The sequence below is a fragment of the Notolepis coatsorum genome (assembly GCF_963971535.1).
Source record: "Notolepis coatsorum genome assembly, chromosome: 1".
Classification (NCBI taxonomy): Eukaryota; Metazoa; Chordata; class Actinopteri; order Aulopiformes; family Paralepididae; genus Notolepis; species Notolepis coatsorum.
In genome coordinates, this window is record NC_140165.1 from 96,347,846 (window position 1) to 96,372,978 (window position 25,133).

General features: G+C 43.6%; 1 protein-coding gene across 1 annotated transcript in view; it reads right to left on the reverse strand.

Moving 5' to 3' along the window:
* The window catches only part of spag17 (sperm associated antigen 17), a gene marked incomplete at both ends in the record, with an annotated part of 169,923 nt that overhangs the window by 49,711 nt on the left and 95,079 nt on the right, over positions 1–25,133 (reverse strand). The window contains 8 exons of the mRNA XM_084332990.1: positions 1,934–2,047; positions 6,805–6,996; positions 8,061–8,131; positions 8,720–8,850; positions 11,733–11,863; positions 16,898–17,077; positions 18,033–18,448; positions 21,781–21,922. Of these exons, the coding sequence (XP_084189116.1) occupies positions 1,934–2,047; positions 6,805–6,996; positions 8,061–8,131; positions 8,720–8,850; positions 11,733–11,863; positions 16,898–17,077; positions 18,033–18,448; positions 21,781–21,922 (1,377 nt within the window). The remainder of the gene's footprint in view (positions 1–1,933; positions 2,048–6,804; positions 6,997–8,060; positions 8,132–8,719; positions 8,851–11,732; positions 11,864–16,897; positions 17,078–18,032; positions 18,449–21,780; positions 21,923–25,133) is intronic.

Here is a 25,133-nt window from a genome sequence, read left to right on the forward strand (position 1 = left end):
TGTTGGCGTGTTCCTTTAAGCCCTAAGACTTTTTTCTGGAAGGTTCAGGGTCAAAGTCAGCAGTAGGTGCCACACATCAATGAAACACTGGGACCCTAAGGAATCATCTGAGATGCAGCTCAACACTGTATGCCAATCTTTACGTCTATTAATGTGTAATAAACATGTTTTATAATAATAATAATAATAATAATCGTTTTTCAGAGGGTCATTATATATTATATCGCATTATAAGTTGCTGCAGCTATTGTTGGGTTGATACCATTAGCTGCACATATTTTATGCAAAATCAAACAATGTTTTACTACAAAAGAATAGTTTGTAGGCTGTGATTTGGTATCAAAAGCTTTTGACATCTGGAGATTTCTGCAAGAATTGCATTTTTCTGCGATTTGATGGCGTCTGTTCTGAAAATGGCTCTAACCCTAAGGCTCTAGTTTCATGAGGCTGTGATGAGGTCATTTTATACAGTGAGGTCAAGTTTGGAAAAAAAAGTGTCTCAGGTAATTTAAATAACTATAGACCACGGCAACACTTCCGGGATTCTGAAATCGGGGAGGAGATAGCGGTGGGAGCAAATTACTGAATGTGGATGAGCCTTGATGTAAGTGGTTGCAGCTACGGCTGTGGGGATGCTAGAGACATGATCGAATAGACTTGTATGCGCCCGAGTCTCCTGAACACGGCACGACCCATTCCAAATCGATCGGAACTTAATCGGCTGAGATAAAGTCCCTTTTTCAGCACCTGCTCCCCATACTCATGCGCAGATTGCCAACGTATTCTGACGGCACGCGACGGGGCGCGAAACCGGGTTAGAACGTTCCATCAGAGGGGGGAGCTTGTGCCTGCTTCGGTGGCCAGTGCAAGATATAACGTACTCGGCCAGTGTCTTCAGCCGAACAGGATAATGGAAAAATTATCCCACTCAATAATAATAATAATAAAATAATAAATTCAATTTGTACCGCACATTACATTTGTGAAAATCTCAAAGTGCTAAAATGGCCAGACGCGTCTTATGGCGACATCTACAATTACCTCATTGAGTCTCCAGGTGGATGGATGGAACTGATGGAACATTCTAAGGTAACGACTAGGCCTCAACCACCATCGGACTAATAGCAGAAGAGGCGGTAGAGATAATGAATTCAATATATTTTTCAAGGACCTTTCAGAACTGTTTCCCATCTTGTACAGAGTATGTTTATGGGAATACACATAACGTTCCAAGGAAAGGTATCCTGTTTCCAGTGTGTCTTTAATTCTTTTGAGATGAATGTATCAACGGGGAAGGAGAGAGGGTATCAGTCAGTACGATAAGAAAGAGATAAACACAACGCAGAAACTTCACGGAGCCACAGGTGACAAGGTGATTACTGGCTGATATATCCAAATCCAACATGCTGGAGGAAACGGCACGGCTCTGTCCCAGAACAGCACGTGATGAGCATGAGCCAGGCCTGTCTGTAAAGGAGAGACCCCTGGGTCCACAGAACCCACAACATCACACCTACCTGAAGTCATCCTGTCAAAGGTTTGAGCTGGATCCTCCTCTGAAAGAGACTAGACAACAAGATACACTTCATTATGTGTGTTTATTCAAGATTCAAGATGGTTTATTGTCATGTGCACAGCTAAACAGACAGTTTGCCATACAATGAAAATCTTACTTTGCTAGTCCGCCCTTCACACAAAATCAGACAATACTTAACTAAAACAGTGCTAGAAAATAAAGTAAAAATAGATAAATATAATATATACAAGGCACAGTGAGTAACATTGCACGTTCAGTGTTTACAATATAAATGGATGTGTGTGTATGTGTGTGTATGTGTGTGTGTGTGTGTGTGTGTGTGTGTGTGTGTGTGTGTGTGTGTGTGTGTGTGTGTGTGTGTGTGTGTGTGTGTGTGTGTGTGTGTGTTGTGCTTACCAGGATTAGTTTGAGCAGGACACTAGCGTGGACTCTCTCCTCCTCTGTTCGGGGGTCTTTTACCTTCACCTCCTCCGACAGCTTCTCCCTCCGTAACAAACACTCCATGTACTCCTACACACACACACACAAACACACACACTCTTAGCTGTCCATCGTGTTCGATGATGACGCTTGCTCCAGGGATGGGGGTGAAGGGGGGTTCAGTGACACTGCCGCTGGTGCCACTTCTCATTGAGTCCGATCCTTGAGCCGCACACCCGTCCGCAGATGGCGCAAGGGAAGCCAGATACCTGGGGGATGCCAGCCGCCCGCTGGTGCCGTTGTGTGCGCCTCTCAGATCTTCGGTCTTGATTAGTTTGGTGTATTTGGGAAACTGCAGTAGCACAAGTGACTTGCCAGGCTGATCTGTTGAGTGCCAGTTTCAAGCTGCGTGTTGTTGATGTTTGCACACTTTTAGTTTAACACTTTGAGTGCAAACGACGAGATATCTCGTTTGTTCATGCCGACCGTTGAGTGCCAACGACGAGAGATCTCGTTTTTCTTTTTATTAGCGATTTCCATTCATATTTCATCAATCTAGCCTCACGTTACCACTGCAAACTCTCTCTGAGCTCCATTGGGAAAATACCGCCCCCTATCGTCTCTCCCTGTGGTACTGTACCTTGCAAGTCACCCGAGACAATCGGATTAATTGTGGAGCCTCAAATCTCCAAAATTAAAGCATTAACTTTGACAGCCCTAATATATATATATATATATATTAAATTTGTATGTACCTTGGATACTATGTATGTATATATGTGTTTCATTACATGTATATATATATTTATGATTCATACCAATTATTCACCTGTTCTATTCTCCATCCATATATCATCCATTGCAACACTATATTATCACCGACATCCAATTGGGGGATCCCCTTTGAACAGCCCATCTGAGGTTTCTTTCCTCCACACTGCCTGTGGTGCTTTTTTCCTATTGTTAAGTTTTTAGTGAGTCGTTCCTTATCTTCATTGGGGAAAGTGGGGGGTGTTGCATATTTGGATTTCATTTTTTGTTTTTGATTTATTGTGATGTTTGTACAAGATGTTTTGTCTTCATTTGTACAAAAAGACTTGTACAGCCCATGTGGGCTATTCCATGTGATCTCGGGCTATACAAATACATTTGAGTGGCGCACGGACGTATGCTGAGGTCCGCGTCGTCTTTTATATTGCATCGTTTTAGTCCATGTGGACTCCAGCGGAGTCTGGTCCATGTATGGTACATCTGGACTGTTTGAGCCTTTAGTCCATCATGACAGGGGCTGTCAAAACAGCGTATTACATTTTCTGAAAGAGCAGGATCAGATCCACAAAATGAGGTATCGTGCGTTTTAATCTGAGGAGAAAAAGGACGATGTAGCTTATTGAAGGTTGTGCTAAGACAAAAACCTCTTTATGTGAGTTAGACAGGAAGGAAGTTAGCATCACAGGCTAGCTACCTAATGAGGCCTATATCTGAAATAAGGAAGTTAGCATCACAGGCTAGCTACCTAATGAGGCCTATATCTGAAATAAGGAAGTTAGCATCACAGGCTAGCTACCTAATGAGGCCTATATCTGAAATAAGGAAGTTAGCATCACAGGCTAGCTACCTAATGAGGCCTATATCTGAAATAAGGAAGTTAGCATCACAGGCTAGCTACCTAATGAGGCCTATATCTGAAATAAGGAAGTTAGCATCACAGGCTAGCTACCTAATGAGGCCTATATCTGAAATAAGGAGTATTGATCCGTGTCAGGAGTGGATTTCCAGTGGTCAGTCACCTCTGGCCCTGGGTTTGACACATGCCCCTCTTCCTGGTACCTAGCTGGTAAATACCTGTATATCTTCCTGGACATTTACATTTTACTATAGGTACATCTTCCTGGACATTTATAAAAAATAAAAAATAATTACTGTATATTGTCGGACTGTATATTTCAGAATTTTAGAATACACATTTATAGAATGTAAATCTCTGACCATATATTTTTTGTTTATTTCATTCTTATTCTTATTTTTGACTTTTGACTAACTTTTTTTCCCCTAGGGATTAATAAAGTACTTCTATTCTATTCTAATACCGTAGAGCAGGGGTCAGCAACCTTTTTGACATGGAGTGCCTGTTTTAAATATAGTTGTAACTAGTGTGCCTCAACAATATTCCATGCATCATAATTTTTTCCCCTCATAATCAGGTATTTTTAATGATAATTTTTACATTATTACATCATTATTGTTATTGTTATTATTAACAATATTATTATGATGGTTGTATCAACCCTAAATCTGAGTTGGGGGGGGGGGGGTGAATGCAATGCAGACAAACAGCTGCATACAGTGCGACCATTTCACTCACATTTGCCCATTCATTTTTGGACACATCACACACCATCGGTGTGTGTACTGTACGTGTGCTGTCATAGCTCCACCTACAGGCCTAATGGAGAACACCAGGAGAACCCCAGGATGTGAATGGAGGGTGAATGTGAGGTATATCGTGTAAATAAGTTTTGATTGATCGCAAGACTAAAAAAATAAATAATAATAAGCTATGCAGCTAAGCTAAGCTATGAAAATTGGGTTAAGTTTTGACAGTGTCAGAATGTGGATGCTTCCCAACCTTAAACAGGTGTAATCAATAACATTAATTAGGGACCCATTACAATCAGGTGTGTCACCGCCAGGGCAGTGAGACAGCATGTACAACACCAGGGACCAGGACCATCATTCATGTCATTAATTACACTTCTATTTACCCTGCTCAATATCCCATCCAACTGTATTGTTATTTGTATTCCAATTAGTGTATATACTTGACCACATATTGCACAGTTGTACAGCCCTGGTCTATAAAAGAAATAAAATAAAAATATTAATACTTGTAAATAATTATACTATATTCTATTGTGCTTATATTTAATTTAGTTTATATCCCTTTTTATTTTATTCCACCTCTTTATTTTACAGTTGTACAGCCCTGGCCTATTTTTTATTTCATAATTATATTATATTCTATTGTGCTTCTAACTTAACTCAATCAGTGCCAGACCGGAGGATAGTCGGGTTATCTCGCCGACCGTTCAGCGCCAGACCCGAGTATAGTCGGGTTTTCATCGTTATTTCTTTTATTCGATATTTCCATTCATTACAGGCACACGGACTCGGGGTTAACATGGGGAATCATCCTGAGAATGCCAAAGTGCAATACCGGCCGCATACTCCCAGGTGGCAGTATCGAGCACCCTTTGAAACCTTATATCTTGGCCTGTGCAACGATCAAATGTCTCCGGGCGCACTTTTCTTTGTCAGGCGAGGCGAGCGGGTATCCCAATCCCATTTAGAAGCATCACATGCCCCTGATGCATCTGTTGTGGTGGATTATGTTGGCGACACGATGGACACCAGTACTTGGACTCGCGATCAGACAATTGGAATATTCTTTTTGGGGTACCTCCTAGTGAAGGTAAGGACTAAATTATATCAATCCTGCTTTGATCCAACGATGATTTCACCTCGATCGCAACGTGTATGTGTAGCGTTACTCCACAACGTATGCCGTTGGTGACGATCAAAGCATCAAAAAACGCCCCCCCCCCCCCCCCCCCCCTTTCATGCATTCATGATAAAACATAATACATATTATATACATTTGATTTGGAAATAGTAGCGTGTCCAGGCGAGTGAATTCACGTTTTGCTGCATATCGTTGTTTTCTGGGATTAGACAGGATCACTCTAAAACTATACTTATATTCACCACGGTATAACACGCGAACGTATTGATGAGAAATTAATTAATCCATATTGAACGATAGATAGTTGATGTCAAATGGGCCATAGTATTGTATCCATAGCTATAATTGTCATAATCACAGCACGGGCCTACTTCACTCCCCCTCCTTTTCCCCTCACGTCCTCCACACGCTCCTCTTCATCCCCCTCTCTATCCACTGCGCACTCCTCATCATCCTCTCTTTCTTCCTTCACCCTCATTCACCCAGCTGTAGTCCATCCCCCTAATTCACACATGGGCAAACACCCCACTCTCCCCAGCTGCACCCTATCCTCCCCTGATGAGGGGACTATATCTGCACCTCGACGCTGACCAGAAGCTGTCGTGGTATTAATTACCACTGCCCAGGACCGCCGTCCCTGTCTGGACGTCACCTGTTCCCGAGAGGAACACCTATCTCCCGCTGCCACCCAGCAGCTCCAGCGTCCCTGTCTGGACGTCACCTGTTCCCGAGAGGAACACCTATCTCCCGCTGCCACCCAGCAGCTCCAGCGTCCCTGTCTGGACGTCACCTGTTCCCGAGAGGAACCCCTATTCACCCGCTGCCCCCCCAGCAGCTCCCCCGACAAGCACCAGGACCGCTTGCTCGCTCACTGCCGCCGTGGCAGCCACAGGACAAGAACATTAACCCCGTTCTATTTTCCCCCCCAATTCCTGTGTTGCTCAATTCAATTAAACACCCTTGAAACCGCTCCCTTTCTCTTCTCGTGTATTCAGCAATTGGGCTGTGCTCCAGACTCCAGTTCTCACAATAATATAAAATATATATATAGCCCTGCAAACACGCCACTTATTCCTATCTTTTAGAGCGTCTGCGTGGTAGGAACAAACAATGCTCAAGTCAGTGGCGTCCAAAGAGTTAATTTAGTTCATATTTAATTTGATTGTATTCAACCTTTTTATTTTATTATCTGTCCATTAATGTCGCACCGAAAACGACCAAATCAAATTCCTTGTATGTGAAAACTACTTGGTATGAAGACCTTTCTGATTCTGATTTTGACGACGTGTCCAAATGGCTGCCATGAAAAGGGACTACAGTGTACCTTTAGCCGTGTGTCCAGCTTGGTTCTGAGATGCGAGGTGACGGGTCCGTACTGGACCAGTTCTCTGAGCTCCAGGGCCTCGGGGCAGCTCAGGACGGGTGGGCGGTGGCGGGCCGGGGAGCGGCCGGGTCTCTCCCTGAGCGTCAGACCCACTCCCAGGTCAGAACCCAGCGGAGGACCGGGGGTCTTCCTCTGGATGAGAGGGGGGGGGGGGGGGGGGGGTGTATATGTGTTATAACCGGGTATAATAATATAATATAATCTATCGAGTATAAATAAAGATTGAATGAGTACACAAACACATGTGTAACCATAGATAAAATTTATTAAATTAAATAATGATACAGAATAGTTAACTAACTTTCACAAGGTCTGCTGTGAAAAAGGGCCCATTTCAACTGACCTGACCAACAATTTGTCATAATTGATTATCTATTTATATATCACATTCATTTTTTTTTTTTTTTTTTTTATATCCCCCCCAGGGATATCCCCCCCCCCCCCTCCTTTTTTCCGTTTTTCTCCCATCCCAATGTTAGTCGTTATGCCAATCCCCTTCCTGGTCGTTGCGCACCTACCCCCCACAGTTGGTCTGGGAGAGTGGAGGCTATCACATGCTTCCTCCGACACATGTGTAGCCAATCAACCGCTTCTTTTCACCTGGCAGCGCGGACTCTCACTGAGAGGGTGTAACGTGTGGAAGGATCACACTACCTCACCCAGATCCTTCCCTCGCTGTGCAGGCGCCCCGACCAAACTGTAGGAGTCGCTGTTTACAACGACCAAGAAACCACCCTCACCGGCTTCCCACCCACTGACACTGCCAATCGTGTCAGTATGGACGGTCGACCAAGCCGGAGGCACCGCTGGCAGTTGGATTCGATCCCACTGTCTCTGCGGTGGTAGACAGACGCTTAGTCCGCTGCGCTACCCGGCCGCCCATATCACATTCATTTCTAAGCTCAATAGTTTCTAACCAACTTTCCAAATTGTATAAACTTGATTGTAACATTAACATTTTAAACAGATGTATTTGATAGCTCTTTTATTGTGTGTCAAAAATAATACTCCTGTACAACTAAAATAACAAATAACTACATTTCTGTATGTATTCGGCCAGTACAACAAGTACTATTGTCCAAGCCTGTTATGTCTCTGTCCATGCGTGAATGTGTACTGTGTACGTGTGTACGTGTGTACGTGTGCCCGTGTGCGTGTGTGTGTGTGTGTGTGTGCGCGTGTGCGTGTGTGTGTACCTCTACTCCGGGGAAGCCGGACCAGCTTCGGTCCTTGAGGTTGGTGGGGATGATGTCAGGCTTCTGTTTCCCTAGCAACCAGCGGGACCACACACTCTGGAGACAGGGCTTCAGGGTGATGATGCCATACCCACCTAGAGCGTGTGTGCCCACACACACACACACACACACACACACACACACACACACACACACACACACACACACACACACACACACACACACACACACACACGCACACACACACACACACACACACACACACACACACACACACACACACACACACACACACACACACACACACACAGATATTCATAGAATATGAATAAACAAATCAATAGTGAGCCAAGTGTATCAGGCAGGGATTCCTTCAGCATTGTTACAGCAGGGTCAGAGTAATGTGTGTGTGTGTGTGTGTGTGTGTGTGTGTGCGTGCATGTGCGTGTGTGTGTGTGTATTTCTATACTACAGGGGACACTGACCCCACGCAATGGGTACCAAAAACATTATGGGGACAAATGTGGGTGTCCCCATAACACAAATTAGGTTATGGTTATGGTTAGGGATATGGTTAGGGTTAGTTACAGAATGCATGTAAGTATACGTAATGTACCCATAGGTGTGCGAGTGCGTGTGCGTGTGTGTGTGTGTGGTACCGTGTGTGTCAGGCAGCGGCTCCCTCAGGTTTGCTACAGCAGGGTCAGAGCTGGTCTGAAACAGCAGGTCCTCTACAGTCTGAGAGTTCAGCAGCTCAGTACCAGAACCATCATCAAAGACCAGGAACAGCCTGCAACACACAGAACACAGTGTTCTACAACACGCTCGGTACCAGAACCATCAGAGGCAGAGAGACCTGCTGCTGCATAAAGAGCCCGACAGCCCATCTCTCAGTGCTTGATCGTACTGATCACTCGTGGCTAACTAACGTATCTTCAAGTCTTTGTATCGGTCTCTCGTGTTGGATTATTCCATGCTCCGTTGTTTTGTTTTCCCATGTTTTGTTCTTGTTCTAATGTGTATTATTGACTCCTCTCTCCCCATCAAGGAACCGAACCCCCACGCGGAAATCCCTGTGTCGCTCCCCGCTCTTCTCTCACATTGCTCGCTGGATACGTTTTCAAGTTTCAAGTTTGTTTATTATTTGTCACAACAAAATACAGAATACTTTATGATGAAATGCTTGTTTCTATATGAGCGCCTGAAAGTGTGCTACATACAGTACAAAAAAAAAAAAAGTACAAAAAAATAAGTTATTAAGAAGTAAGTAAAAAGTAGGATAGGATAAAAGGATAACCCCCCCCCCCTTCCTCTGTTCCGCCTGGACTGGTTAGTACACTCACACGGAAACAACAATCTGTCACATTTACATTCTACACCACATGAGTTTTTGCACGCTAGACACACGCACCCTCATTAACATTTACTGTTGGCATCCACACACTCCCCCCAGGTAGGCCCTGTTCGTTTTTTGTACGTTCGATTATTGTTTTCTTTTCTTTGTTTATTAAATATCATTATTGTATTCCGTCTGTCTCCTGTGTCCATCTGTCCTGGGGTTCTGCCACACATGACTGCTTTTGTATAAGCGTAACAACGTGTGTGTGTGTGTGTGTGTGTGTGTGTCTCATTTGACAGACACTACTTGTAGTCCAACATGGAAAAAATAGTTTGTTTCTACACACTGTAGTTTGTAGTTTATTACACGCTAAACATTGAGTTGTAATAAGGAGTATTATTTTTGACACACAATAAAAGAGCTATCAAATACATCTGTTTAAAATGTTAATGTTACAATCAAGTTTATACAATTTGGAAAGTTGGTTAGAAACTATTAAGCTTAGAAATGAATGTGATATATAAATAGATAATCAATTATGACAAATTGTTGGTCAGGTCAGTTGAAATGGGCCCTTTTTCACAGCAGACCTTGTGACTTGTCAGAGACGGGTAAATACAGATGTAACCATAGATACTATAGATATACAATAATGAATAGATTAGATAGTTAACTATTCTGTATCATTATTTTATTTTATCTATGGTTACACATGTGTTTGTCAACTCATTCAACATTTCCAAGATAATCCAGTCTTTTTCCATAGATCGCAAGATAAAACGCGTTATGTGCAATAAGCCCGAATCGTTCTGGTTGATTCCCTGAAACCCCAAACAAAAACTCCCAAAGCAAAGGTATATAACATGTACATATGTACCTTCACAAAATCATCAAGGGGGCGGGGGGTGGGTCGTTTTAACTCAAAACTGTGATCGTGTTTGCCGAGCGTGTTTTACGTCCGGTAAAACACAAAACTGTGATCGTTAGAAAAACACGTTTCAGGTTCGGTAAAATAGACATAGAATATACCTTACCTTAGCCAGAAGGTATTCCAAAAAGAATAATTCCAAGTGATCGCATCGCCATCGCGATTACCAGTGTATATGTCTATACACGTTTCGATGGTAAATACTAGGGCTGTCCCCGACTAAGGATTTGTATAGTCGACTTGTAGTCGACTAAATTAGCCGATAGTCGACTATTAGTCGACTGAAAAAAAAATATATAATAATAATAAAGTATAATATTTATTTATTTATTTATTATTATTATAATTTTTTTATCATTCCATTTGGGCTGTGGGGGTGATTAATGTCTGAAGGAGTCGACGGAAGGCTTCTTGTCCTCTGCGGAAGCATGCAATTGGTCCACTGATGGATACATCTTGATATTTGTCTAGTCTAGTGTGTTCATTAGATGGGTGAAATCCTCTTTCAGTGCCTCTGTGCCTGTTTTCTTAGGCAGTTAGCCTCTGGTATGCGTGCCATTAGCGTTAGCCACACTTCTAGGCCTCTTTTCTTTTGGAAAGAATGATAAAAAATGTATTTTAAATTAAAATAAAATTATAATAATATTATATATATTTTTTGCATTCGACTAAGAGGTTGGCAGTCGACTGCGGCTCCTTTCGATCGATTAGTCGACTATTCGACTAATAGGGGTCAGCCCTAGTAAATACGCTTCGGCAACGGAATTTCGAGGCGATCAATGTGAATCTCTGTTCAAGCAGGAGCCCTTACAAAAAAAAAAAAAAGGAAAACGTGTATCCACGCCAATGCAATTCCAGTTCAGACACAGACGATACTGCTACCTGGTGATATTCGATCGGCATTGCAATTCCAACGTATAAAAACGAGCCAGGGACGGCTAGAATGATCCGGATGATGATTTAGAACGGGGATCAGAGGAAAAAGATCAAAGGATCTAAAAACAAGTTTACTCGTTATTGGCGCTCAATGCTTGTCGGCCAATGAGTATACTCGTGATTGGCGCTGAATGTGTTAAGAATGAGTGCCGTTCTTCATTCATGGGAACCCAGCTGCTATCATTTTGCCTACTTACGAAGACCGTTTCACACGTTCAGGAATCCGGAGGAGGATTTTCATAAATTACTAACTTTTTACGAAGATAGTTACAAAGATACTTACGGACATGTTCGAGAATGAGGTCCAGTGACAATAGACAAGGTTGAAACCCTAACAGCCAGTGGTGACTGTATTCATTTTAAATTAAATATATGCAACTGTGATTTTTATGATCACAGACTCGTGGGTTTCTTAAGACTTTCCTATCCTTTCCTAAAAGGCAAAATAATCATTAGTATGGAAGCCTACCTGGGACAATGTTCTCTACGTTTCACACGAAACCTGGTCATCTCCCCATCGTCCTCTCCCTCCTCTTCTTGCTGCCATGTGTTTTCTGCAGGGCTGGAGATAAACACTGATGTTTGTCCATCTGCCATGACCTGGAGAACACACACACACACACATACACACACATACATACACACATACACACGTACACACATACACATTCACATACACACACCTGGAATTAGCCAATTCCATTAATCAGTAAATCATTGATCCGGATTCAAATGACCAGCAGTGAGAAGAATCCATTATTTCAGGACCAAGAAGTGACTAATGTTTAGAGTCATACAAGACTCCAAGATAGGATCACAAATGACTTTGACAGGTGGTCAAAACTTAAAAACTCAGTACAGGCCCGTGTATTTAAGCATTACATCACGCGCAGGAGTGGTTTGTGAACAATAAACCATGCCTAGGGGTGGTCGTTAGACCCCCCTAGGCATGGTTTATTGTTCACAAATCACGACTGCAAGTGGTGTAAAGCTTTTATACAACTGCCAGATTCATCCAACCTTATTTCTATACAATAAACACACATTAATCGAAGATTTATTGAAAAAACCATCCGCCAGAAAAAGTAGTTCCCACAACTACAAAAAAGACAAGTTGCCTCCATGTGGAAGCAGCTTGAAGTGCATCCAACCAAACTAACACATCCAACTGTGTATTATTGGAATGATTGATTGAAAATTTTATTACCAGATGCAGAATGGGTACAATACAGTACGGCTCAATACACACAATTGTTAAGGGAATGCAGACCTACTTTCCATAGAACTTCATTCTTAGATGCTTCTATATAAAGTAGGTAAAACAAATTAAAAAGTTTTCTTTGCCCTATAGGAAAAAAAACGTTTTCTTCGCCCTATTTTTTTATTTCTTTCTTTTAGCCTAAACTTAACCAGTTGGAAACCAGGGGTACAGTAATAAAATTAGCAATCAACCAATCAATCAATTCAATAGACCATGCTCACTTAAAACAGCGCTGCTTCTCTCTCAGTCTGACTCCCCCGCTGTTGCAGACAGGAGTGTGTGTGTGTGTGTGTGTGCGTGTGTGTGTGTGTGTGTGTGTGTGTGTGTGTGTGTGTGTGTGTGTGTGTGTGTGTGTGTGTGTGTGTGTGTGTGTGTGTGTGTTTGTGGGTACGCCAGCGTCGGACAGTGTGAGAGTGAACGCTGCAGTCAGTGGGAAGGAAGTAGAAATTTAAATCAATCAATTAATCAATCAATCAATCCGCGATTTTTCTTTTGTTCTAGATTGACTCAAGACCCATCAATTACATCATCCAACATTGTTTAAAGGACTAACACATTCCCCTTGACAGAATCGCTTCATATTTAGTCGTTATGGCGCTATCAACATTCTGGCGCTATCAACATTCTCCCGGAGTGAGCCGGCGGAGTGATTATGTGATTCGGTTGTGGGCGGGTCCTGAGCCCAGGACCGTGGATTGTTGCCAATAAAGACGTGTAAATGGACTGTTTCAGCCAATCAGAATCGAGAAATGTGCATGCCGTTGTATAACAATAGTTAAGATGGATGTTTTACCTAGAATCAACTTCTTTAGCTCAATGTTACCGTTAACAACCCCCCCCCCCTGCTGGTTACTGGAAAAAATTACACTCCACCGCATATACATTTATTTGGAACAACAACCCTCCACGAATAAAAAGATCCACCGCACAGAGAAACAAAGCCGACGGAGGTTTAGCATTTCCAGACTTCTACCACTATTTTAAAGCGTTCTCTTTAAGACCACTGATCACCTGGTTTGATTCTCAAGCATCTGTATCCTGGGCCCCGTTCCTCGTACCTGGATAACTGAGTTAGCCGGATAACTTTAACTGGATAACTGAGTTAGCCGGACTTTCCGGTTCCCCGTACGTGGATTTTCCAAATCACCATGACAACAGATCCAAAAGTTTGAGCCTGGTCGAAAGCAGAGTTTAAGTTCAAGTTAGCCTGAACCATCGCCACGCCCCCGCAAAAAAGTGACAGCCCGTTTCCTGAAACTATTCCCACAGTCTACGATCTGCATTATACCATTCTGAATTACGTTTTTGTGCTCCATTCTTCCAGAGGGGGCTTTTGAAATATAAAATAGACCCAAAATGCTGATACTAAATTCACTTTGTCCTAAATAATGCACGTTATATATACCGTGGCGCTCGCTCGGTGCGATGTACACATTATGACGTGGTTATTTTAATTGTAACTGGGATTAAGATGTCTGATGAGATGCGCTGTTTGACGGATTTGAGAAATTGAATGAGCCGTTGACGTCACATTAATGAATGAGGATAAAGAAATAAAACTTCATTCAAAATAAGGAATATTCTAAACACGGGTCTCTCGTTCATTAATGTATAAACAATGAATTTATCCCATCTGGCACAGTGGCCCAGCGGTAGTGCTCAAGCCTGCCAACCCAGCGACCGGGGTTCAAAACCCCGTGTTTCCAATATAATTTTCTTGAATATAATATTAATGATTATACGCCAAAGTAGCCTGGTTTTAAGTTAAAATATTATAAATCTACATGCATTGAGGATGTCATTCTTTATATAGCTCTCAACGTGCACCAAATTGAATTATTCCTATATTGCAAAAAGAAGGAAAAGACTAGGGTCTCGAACCCCGGTCGTCTGCGTGAAAGTCAAAGGAACAACCCGTTAGACCACAGTAGAGATAAGTTAAAGATCGACTATACATCAATCAATGGGTAAGAGAGCCGTATCGTAATTCTGTGTAACAGTTTAACTAATTATTTTCGCTAGCAAGATCTCATTTGATTATTCAATCCAGCAGGCAAGTTTAAAGAAATATAATCTGATTGATTGAGGTAATGAGGGACTTAAAATTAGCCTATAGATAACGCATTTAACTTGTCGGCGAGGCGATTGAGCCGTATTGCAATCTGTCAATAAAGTTTCAAATCAATTAATCAATCAATGCCGTTAGAGAATCAGGATCTCTGCCATCGATACGTGCTGGCTTTTCACCTGAAGCGGCCGCGCGCATTTAGCCTGAGTCGCAAGTCTGGCTTGAGTTAACGAGACTGAATCCACCTTCGAGGAACAGGAAAATCCCGACTTCAAACATCGGGTTAACTGAAGCTGGATAATGACATCTTGATCGACTTAGTTGAACCACGTACGAGGAATGGGGCCCTGGAGAACATTAGAAGAAAACATAGTGGCACCACATAGACTGCAGGATATAGTATACACCAAATTATCAATTAAGCAATGCAACGTGAAATTTTGCCCTCTTATTACACATGTGATTCGGATTGATTGATTGATTGATTGATTGAAAACTTTATTAACAGATTGCAGAATGGGTACAATACAGTACAGCTCAATACACACAATTGTTAAGGGGATGCAGACCAGAGAAAGACTTTCGTCTTGTTTACATCAGGGTCCCCCATTTTCAATTCATCAGGATATGGCGTGACACACAGAAAAAATATACTAACCAACATAAATGGCATAGCCATTCTCCCCTATTCAATAACAATGCACTCCTTATTGCACAACGACTTATTAGATATCCCAAATGGGAAAAGCAGGACATACATACATTGGGAGATATCTTCAACGAACAGGGTTTCTGTAGCTATCAAGATATTCATAACAAATTTAACCTCACCAGCTCCACTTATTATTTCTATATGCAGTTATTAGCAACTTTGAAGGCTCATGGAGTCCCATTAAAGATACCACTTGAGCACCATAGATATCACAAATTCTTTTATGAAAGGGAGACATCGAGAGGCTTCGTATCTGACTTTTATCATCACTTACTTACATCTTCGTATGGAATCCTTCCTCTAGATTCAGTTTGGAGGAGGGATATACCAGACTTGGAAGTAGATTTTGATTGGCATGAAGTCTGGGCAAACGTTCGACTAGCGTCACGCAACCCGGATCATCAACAGATTAATCTTAATTTTATTCATAGGACTTACCTGACTCCTATAATATTGAACCGAATGGGGCTTAAACAAGACTATCTTTGCTCCTTATGTCCAAGGGGTGATATCGGTACATTTATGCATATGTATTGGGAATGCCCTCCTGTTAAGATATTCTGGGAAGAAGTAACCACTCAATTATCAGAATTTTTTATTTCTGACCATACCTGTACTGCCTTCTGTATTGTTGTTGAATGATGTTTCTCAGTTAGCAGCCTCTATACAGCTAAAGAGACTAATTTTGTCCGGTCTCACGGCTGCTAAAAAGCTGATAGCATCACGCTGGATTCAACCGGATAAAATGTGCCGGAAGGTATCGGTTCTTACCTATCTCGATGTGATTTATCTAGAGATATCTACCGCAAGAATTTTAGGTGTCAATGAAGCCAGCATTGCAATCTGGTTAGAGGTGGTGGAGAGAATAAAGGTTAGCATATGAATTGTAATCCTTGGTTAGAAACGAAATAATGGATGGATTATCCAAGGGGGGTCCTGAGGGGGGGGGGGGGGTGGAGAAGAACGAGCAAGAGCATATGTATGTATTGTATTGTATTGTAAGTATTATGTATATATCTCGTAACCTACATTTATATTGATTCAAATACTGGACTGTATAGTCCTGTGATTTATTGTGGATATTTACTGTTAATGTTTGTGTGTCTAGTTTTATGTCATGTTAAAAAAACTATAAAAAAAAATTTTCACAATAATGTTTAGTCAGATTCCATGTCAGTGTGTAACTCAGCTCCATGATGTACAGACCTGCCTTCAGTCCCTCTCACTGGTCTTAAAAATGCATCAGGCAGACCTAGGGTCTGTTCTGCCTCTGAGGCCACACAGCTACTGTAGGGTCTGGTCTGTTCATCGTAGAACAACAGTGCTGACCTGGGGTCTGTTCTGCCTCTGCGGCCACACAGCTACTGTAGGGTCTGTTCATTGTAGAACAGCAGTGCTGACCTCGGGTCTGTTCTGCCTCTGAGGCCACACAGCTACTGTAGGGTCTGTTCATCGTAGAACAGCAGTGCTGACCCCGGGTCTGTTCTGCCTCTGAGGCCCAGGCCACTGCTGAGGCTGACAGTGAAACAGATGAACCTGGGACCTGGTGGCCAGTGTTCCTATACGATATGAAACGCTTGATAAATAACTGACCTGGAAGTGATTCCCATCGGGGTCGATGACCTCACAGGTCACCTCTGCTGTGTGACTCATGACATAGCTTCCTGGTTGGCTCCCGGAGGCCCCGCCCTCTGTGCTGGGGGTCAGGGTGGGTTCAGAGGTCAGAGTGCGTCCGGGGTTGGACGAGTACATACAAGTCCCATCCCAGTGGATCTGTAGCAGGCCCTCACTGGAGGTAAACACCTGACACACACACACACACACACACACACACACACACACACACACACACACACACAAAATACATGAAAACCTTGGTCAATAAGCACAGGTAATTTAACTATGACCCTAGCCTCACTAATTTAACTATGACCCTAGTCTCTCTAGGGATGAGTACCGTTCACATTTGAATCGATACCGGTACCCAACGGTACCTTTTTTCGGTACTTTAGTCTGTATGTAATCTACAGTACCTACCTCAGTTGTAAAAAAAAAAAAGAAATCCAAACTTCAAATAACCACACTTTCGACAGTTTTCGGCTTGCCATTGCCCCGACTGCTTTGTTGTTGAATCAAGTCAAATCCTAGGTAAGCGTATATTGTGCGTGTGAACGTTGACGTGAAGAAAAAAAAAGTTTAAAAAAAAAAGTTTAAAAAAATAACTTTTTTTTTATTTTTTTTTAGTACCGAAATCTGCCACCGACGGATCTCACGTGAATCGGTACTCGGTAGTACCGACGTGATTCGGTCGATACCCTTAAAAGTACCTAATTCTGTACCCATCTCTAAGTATCACTAATTTAACTATGACCCTAGCTTCACTAATTGAACTATGACCCTAGTCTCACTAATGTAACTATGACCCTAGCCTCACTAATTTAACCATGCAACAGAGAACGATAGATATGTGTATCAGAGACAACCATTTTGTATGCAATAAAGTAATTGTTTTTGTTGTTGTTGAGTAATTGTCTGGGAAGATTTGAGCATTTTTCACCCTTGTCTCTGCAAATCTAGGGGGTAATATTTGATTCATGGTGGCATGTTTGCCCCCTTGCCCCTGTATATAGGATCTCTATGCTGCCTGGTAGAGATAGATGAGATATAAGGGCTTCTAAAAAACCCTTTCCCTTGTCATTTCTCTGGGTCCCTCCCTCCTCCCACTCACCTGGTAGGCTCCGTGGGCGGTTGTCGCGACAACGGTGCCGTCTGCCAGGAAGACTTCAGCGGTGTGTCTCTCCGGGTACATCACCACTGTGGCACAGCCCTCCTTCTCCACCATCACCACTCGCTCCTTGGCGCACAGGCCCGTCCCGGCGTCCTCATGCGCGCCCCCCGCCTGAGTGGACACGCTGCCCATGCCTGTGTCGCACACACCCTCCTGGTCACATTTGCTCCTCCCGCTGCCAGTGCCGCTCCCCGCCTCTTGGCCGTCGTGGCAGAAGCTCACAGTGCTCTCCTCGCCGCACGCGCCCTCCCGCCCGTCCTCACGCGCACTCTGGTCACGCGGCTCGGAACACAGGCTCTGAGCGCGGTGCGAGTCGCAGGCGCTGGAACTGATGCAGGCGCTGTCAGGCCAGTCTGCTGGAGGAGTCATGAGGTTCAGAGGTTGTGTGCACGTGCAGTGTGTACCTGTGTGTACCCGTCACCTGTAAATAAACACCTGAGTGTACCTGTGTGTCTCAGTGTGTACCTGTGTGTACCTGTGTGTCTCAGTGTGTACCTGTGTGTACCTGTGTGTCTCAGTGTGTACCTGAGTGTACCTGTGTGTCTCAGTGTGTACCTGTGTGTACCTGTGTGTCTCAGTGTGTACCTGTGTGTACCTGTGTATCTCAGTGTGTACCTGAGTGTACCTGAGTGTACCTGTGTGTCTCAGTGTGTACCTGTGTGTCTCAGTGTGTACCTGTGTGTACCTGTGTGTACCTGTGTGTCCCTGTGTGTACCTGTGTGTCTCAGTGTGTACCTGTGTGTACCTGTGTGTACCTGTGTGTCCCTGTGTGTCTCAGTGTGTACCTGTGTGTACCTGAGTGTACCTGAGTGTACCTGTGTGTCTCAGTGTGTACCTGTGTGTCTCAGTGTGTACCTGTGTGTACCTGTGTGTACCTGTGTATCCCTGTGTGTCTCAGTGTGTACCTGTGTGTACCTGTGTGTACCTGTGTGTCTCAGTGAGTCTCAGTGTGTACCTGTGTGTCTCAGTGTGTACCTGTGTGTCTCAGTGTGTACCTGTGTATCTCAGTGTGTACCTGTGTGTCCCTGTGTGTCTCAGTGTGTCTCAGTGTGTAGCTGTGTGTACCTGTGTGTCTCAGTGTGTCTCAGTGTGTCTCAGTGTGTACCTGTGTGTACCTGTGTGTACCTGAGTGTCTCAGTGTGTACCTGAGTGTACCTGAGTGTACCTGTGTGTCTCAGTGTGTACCTGTGTGTCTCAGTGTGTCTCAGTGTGTGTCTCAGTGTGTACCTGAGTGTACCTGTGTATCTCAGTGTGTACCTGAGTGTACCTGAGTGTACCTGTGTGTCTCAGTGTGTACCTGTGTGTCTCAGTGTGTACCTGTGTGTACCTGTGTGTACCTGTGTGTCCCTGTGTGTCTCAATGTGTACCTGTGTGTACCTGAGTGTACCTGAGTGTACCTGTGTCTCAGTGTGTACCTGTGTGTCTCAGTGTGTACCTGTGTGTACCTGTGTGTACCTGTGTATCCATGTGTGTCTCAGTGTGTACCTGTGTGTACCTGTGTGTACCTGTGTGTCTCAGTGAGTCTCAGTGTGTACCTGTGTGTCTCAGTGTGTACCTGTGTGTCTCAGTGTGTACCTGTGGTCTCAGTGTGTACCTGTGTGTCTCAGTGTGTACCTGTGTGTCTCAGTGTGTACCTGTGTGTCCCTGTGTGTCTCAGTGTGTCTCAGTGTGTCTCAGTGTGTACCTGTGTGTCCCTGTGTGTCTCAGTGTGTCTCAGTGTGTAGCTGTGTGTACCTGTGTGTCTCAGTGTGTCTCAGTGTGTACCTGTGTGTACCTGTGTGTACCTGAGTGTCTCAGTGTGTCTCAGTGTGTACCTGTGTGTACCTGAGTGTACCCGAGTGTACCTGAGTGTACCTGTGTGTCTCAGTGTGTACCTGTGTGTCTCAGTGTGTACCTGTGTGTCTCAGTGTGTACCTGTGTGTCTCAGTGTGTAGCTGTGTGTACCTGTGTGTCTCAGTGTGTACCTGTGTGTACCTGTGTGTACCTGTGTATCCCTGTGTGTCTCAGTGTGTACCTGTGTGTACCTGTGTGTACCTGTGTGTCTCAGTGAGTCTCAGTGTGTACCTGTGTGTCTCAGTGTGTACCTGTGTGTCTCAGTGTGTACCTGTGTGTCTCAGTGTGTACCTGTGTGTCTCAGTGTGTACCTGTGTGTCCCTGTGTGTCTCAGTGTGTCTCAGTGTGTAGCTGTGTGTACCTGTGTGTCTCAGTGTGTCTCAGTGTGTACCTGTGTGTACCTGTGTGTACCTGTGTGTCTCAGTGTGTCTCAGTGTGTAGCTGTGTGTACCTGTGTGTCTCAGTGTGTAGCTGTGTGTACCTGTGTGTCTCAGTGTGTACCTGTGTGTCTCAGTGTGTACCTGTGTGTACCTGAGTGTACCTGAGTGTACCTGTGTGTCTCAGTGTGTACCTGTGTGTACCTGAGTGTACCTGAGTGTACCTGTGTGTCTCAGTGTGTACCTGTGTGTACCTGTGTGTCCCTGTGTGTCTCAGTGTGTCTCAGTTTGTACCTGTGTGTCTCAGTTTGTACCTGTGTGTCTCAGTGTGTACCTGTGTGTCTCAGTGTGTGTCAGTGTGTACCTGTGTGTCTCAGTGAGTCTCAGTGTGTACCTGTGTGTCTCAGTGTGTCTCAGTGTGTACCTGTGTGTCTCAGTGTGTACCTGTGTGTCTCAGTTTGTACCTGTGTGTCTCAGTGTGTACCTGTGTGTCTCAGTGTGTGTCAGTGTGTACCTGTGTGTCTCAGTGAGTCTCAGTGTGTAACTGTGTGTCTCAGTGTGTCTCAGTGTGTACCTGTGTGTCTCAGTGTGTACCTGTGTGTCTCAGTGTGTACCTGTGTGTCTCAGTGTGTACCTGTGTGTACCTGTGTGTCTCAGTGTGTACCTGTGTGTACCTGTGTGTACCTGTGTGTATCAGTGTGTACCTGTGTGTCTCAGTGTGTCTCAGTGTGTACCTGTGTCTCAGTGAGTTTCAGTGTGTAGCTGTGTGTCTCAGTGTGTACCTGTGTGTCTCAGTGTGTCTCAGTGTGTACCTGTGTGTCTCAGTGTGTACCTGTGTGTCTCAGTGTGTACCTGTGTGTCTCAGTGTGTACCTGTGTGTACCTGTGTGTACCTGTGTCTCAGTGAGTCTCAGTGTGTAGCTGTGTGTCTCAGTGTGTACCTGAGTGTACCTGTGTGTCTCAGTGTGTACCTGAGTGTACCTGTGTGTCTCAGTGTGTACCTGTGTGTACCTGTGTGTCTCAGTGTGTACCTGTGTGTACCTGTGTGTCTCAGTGTGTACCTGTGTGTCTCAGTGTGTACCTGTGTGTACCTGTGTGTACCTGTGTGTCTCAGTGAGTCTCAGTGTGTACCTGTGTGTCTCAGTGTGTACCTGTGTGTCTCAGTGTGTACCTGTGTGTCTCAGTGTGTACCTGTGTGTCTCAGTGTGTACCTGTGTGTACCTGTGTGTCTCAGTGAGTCTGTGTGTACCTGTGTGTACCTGTGTGTCTCAGTGTGTACCTGTGTGTCTCAGTGTGTACCTGTGTGTCCCTGTGTGTACCTGTGTGTACCTGAGTGTGCCTGTGTGTATCAGTGTGTACCTGTGTGTACCTGTGTGTACCTGTGTGTATCTGTGTGTCTCAGTGAGTCTCAGTGTGTACCTGAGTGTACCTGTGTGTCTCAGTGTGTCTCAGTGTGTCTCAGTGTGTACCTGTGTGTACCTGTGTGTCTCAGTGAGTCCGAGCGCCGTGGCTCCCTCTCCTGGTAAATGCTGGTGATTCTGGTTCCGTCGGCGTGGTCCACGGTCAGGGTTCCGTCCAGCTCCAGAACAGACACCACCTTGTCCTCTCTGGTGACCATGACCTGGCCAGTCCGGGAGGAATCACTTATGTTACAGCAGGCATGACACTTTATGACATGCCGATACCCAATATGGGCAGGGCTGAACAGTTAAAGGAACACGTCAAACATTATGGGAAATGCGCTTAACGTCTTCTCCAGAGTCTGCCCACGGACATGTTATTCTTCTTATTTCTTCAAACAACTCAGTTGTTGAAGTTGTTGTCTTGATCCGTCAGACCAAACAATCATAACAACAAATTAAAAAAATCCTTAAAGAAAAAAAACATTTAAAAAAAAGAACAAAGAAAAAACAGGAATTATAAACAAAAGAGCAATGTGTTTGGTTGGCAGACATGTCCAAAAAAAGGAGTAGAGGGAAGCTTAGCTTATTGATCCCTACCCCCTTACATTTGTATTTGTTCTTCCATTAATATTACTAGAATTTACAATAGAAATAGAATTTATTTTCTATTAGAATAATAGAATATTATTTTTACTTATATTAAAAGTTTACAATAAAAAACATGATTCACTTGACAGCAGTGAATATAGTACATCACTACATACACAATATAACATAATTTTGTTTATCCTCACTACTCATTTCTGTATTTTTCTAATGTGTATTTTTTTAACTGCTTTTTAAATTGTGCCACATGTTTACTCAGTTTGATGTAATCGGGTAAATTATTCCACAACTTCACTCCACACACCGATATGCACATGCTTTTCAGCGTGGTGTGTACCATTGGTTGTTTGAGATTCCCTCTCCCTCTTAAATTATATTCACCTTCCCTGTCTCTGAACCATTTTTGAATGTTGCCTGGGATTAGCTTGTATCTGGCTTTGTATACAATGAGGGCAGTTTTGTAATCCACTAGGTCCATAAATTTCAATGCTTGTTTTCAAGTTTCTTTAATAGTTGTCATACAGAAGTACAGAATACTTTCATACAAAATGCTTCTTACTGTTACGCTCCAGAGACTGTGCTACAAGATAGTATCAAATAACATAGTATAGCATGTAATTTAGAAGTAGAAAATGAGGTCACAGTGTTCAGTATAGACATATGTACAATGTTCGATGCAGAATAGACGTAACTGAGTTACCATATAATATACAATACTATGCAGTGTACTAATGTACAGTACTTGTTACAAAGGGTCAGATTAAACCGAATATATATATTTATTGCCTGAGATCCCATGTATAATATTGTATATCGTTTGATATCCCCTGTATATTCCTTGTACAATATATACGGAATATCCCTTTACCTGATGCAGGACAGACCATAATATTCGTTCTCCTATTGGAAGCGATCCTCTGGCGCCAGCGCCTTACCCCTTCGAGCTGACTTCAAAGGTACCGACGAGATATGTCTGTACATGCCCAGCTTCTGCCCACTAATACGGCTACCGAAAGCAGAATGGCACTATTTGTCCACGGTACATATAAATAGGGCGCAAGAAATACAGAACTTCTTCTTCAGTTCGTCTCGTTCAGTTCCAGTTATCCAAGCAACGTCTCACCCACTACGCAACGTGGGCAGAGCAGGGCTCGCATTGCCCCAAGATAGTCTCGTGTTATCCTAATACATTTGTTCAATGTATCGTTCGCTATTTATTAGTAAGCCTTCATTACGAGTCAAAGACCACGTGGAGTGAGTAATTGTGCGTCTATAATAGAGCACTTATTGCCCGTGCTAATAGTATAGTAACGTCAAGGTCAACCGTGCACTACCGCACCGGAGGATATCTACACCGGAGCAGCAGCACCACGGAGGATTTACAACCCGCCAGCAGTGCCACTTTTCCGGCAAGGATTATTATTCTTCATTCTTCACTAAGCTGCTGGAAGCAGAGAACCGACCACACCCACTGCTGTGGGATCCACGTGCCCGTGGGGACATCACTCAAGCCCGTCTTTGTCGTACCAGAGACTCCACAGCTTTCACCTACACGGCGCGCATCCTGGGACCAGGCTGCCTATCCCCGCTGCTCCAGGGGTGACATCGCCTCAGTGAACCATTGACTTGCATAGAGCTTTGCCTCCCTCTGCTGGCTTACAACCGGTAGTACCCCCTATCCCAGAGTACCAGAGATAATCCTTAATATTTACTATTGACTCGCCTATGCACATTCTATTTGCCTTATAAGCGCAACTAAGTCATGTAATATAATCCCTTTTATGTAATAAATATTGTAAACAAGTATTTTGTGTGGAAAACCGTGTTATTGTGGGAGTGTTCTAATCTAAAATACTTATGTACAGTATTGGCCAGGAGTACATAGACGGTAGTGATTTAATGATATCAGTACTTGATTAATACAGTCAGGGAATTGTACCCCTCAGTTACAGTACTATATAGTGCAAAGCAGAAATGGGATGAGGTACAATTTAGGTACAATTTACAGTAGGGTGTACGAGTTGTAGTGCAATCCTTCATCAATAAATATAAAGTGTGGGGAGTGGGTGCTACAGTGTTTGTTTAAAGTGAGTGTGTGCTATAAAGTGTGTGGAGTGGTTGCTACAGTGTGTTTGTTTAAAGTGAGTGTGTGCGTGTGGATGTGTGTGCTATGTGCGTTTGATGGTTGTTGTTGTGTAGTGTTCATTGTTCGTTTAGCAGCCTGATGGCCTGGGGATAGAAGCTTCTTCTGAGTCTTTCTGTGCTCGCCTTGAGACTCCGGTATCGCTTGCCTGACCGCAGCAGTTCAAAGAGGCAGTTGTTCAGGTGACTGGAGTCTTTAATGATTCTCTTAGCCTTGCCCCTGCAACGCTTGTTGTAAATGTTCTGGAGGGTGGGGAGCCCCCCTCCAATTGTGCGTTCGGCTGAACGTGTCACTCTTTGTAGTGCTTTATAAAGCTTGTAGCTTTATAAATAAGTTATTGGTGTGTTCATAGTATCCTACATTGTTGATTATTCTTATTGGCTGTAGAGTGCTTTTGTAGGTATTACCCCACACCTCCGCACAGTAGCTCATATATGGTAGGAAGAGTGTACAGTACAGTGTATACAGTGTTTTTTGGTTTAGAATGTGTCTTATCTTGCATAAAACACCAACACTCCGTGCCAATTTAGTCCTGACATATTTGATATGAGGTTTCCAGTTGAGTTTGTGGTCTATTATCACACCCAGAAATGTATTCTCAAATACCCTCTCCAGTTTAATACTATCAATCCTTAGTTCAACCGGTGTATTTACTTGTATATCACGTTTACCAAATATCA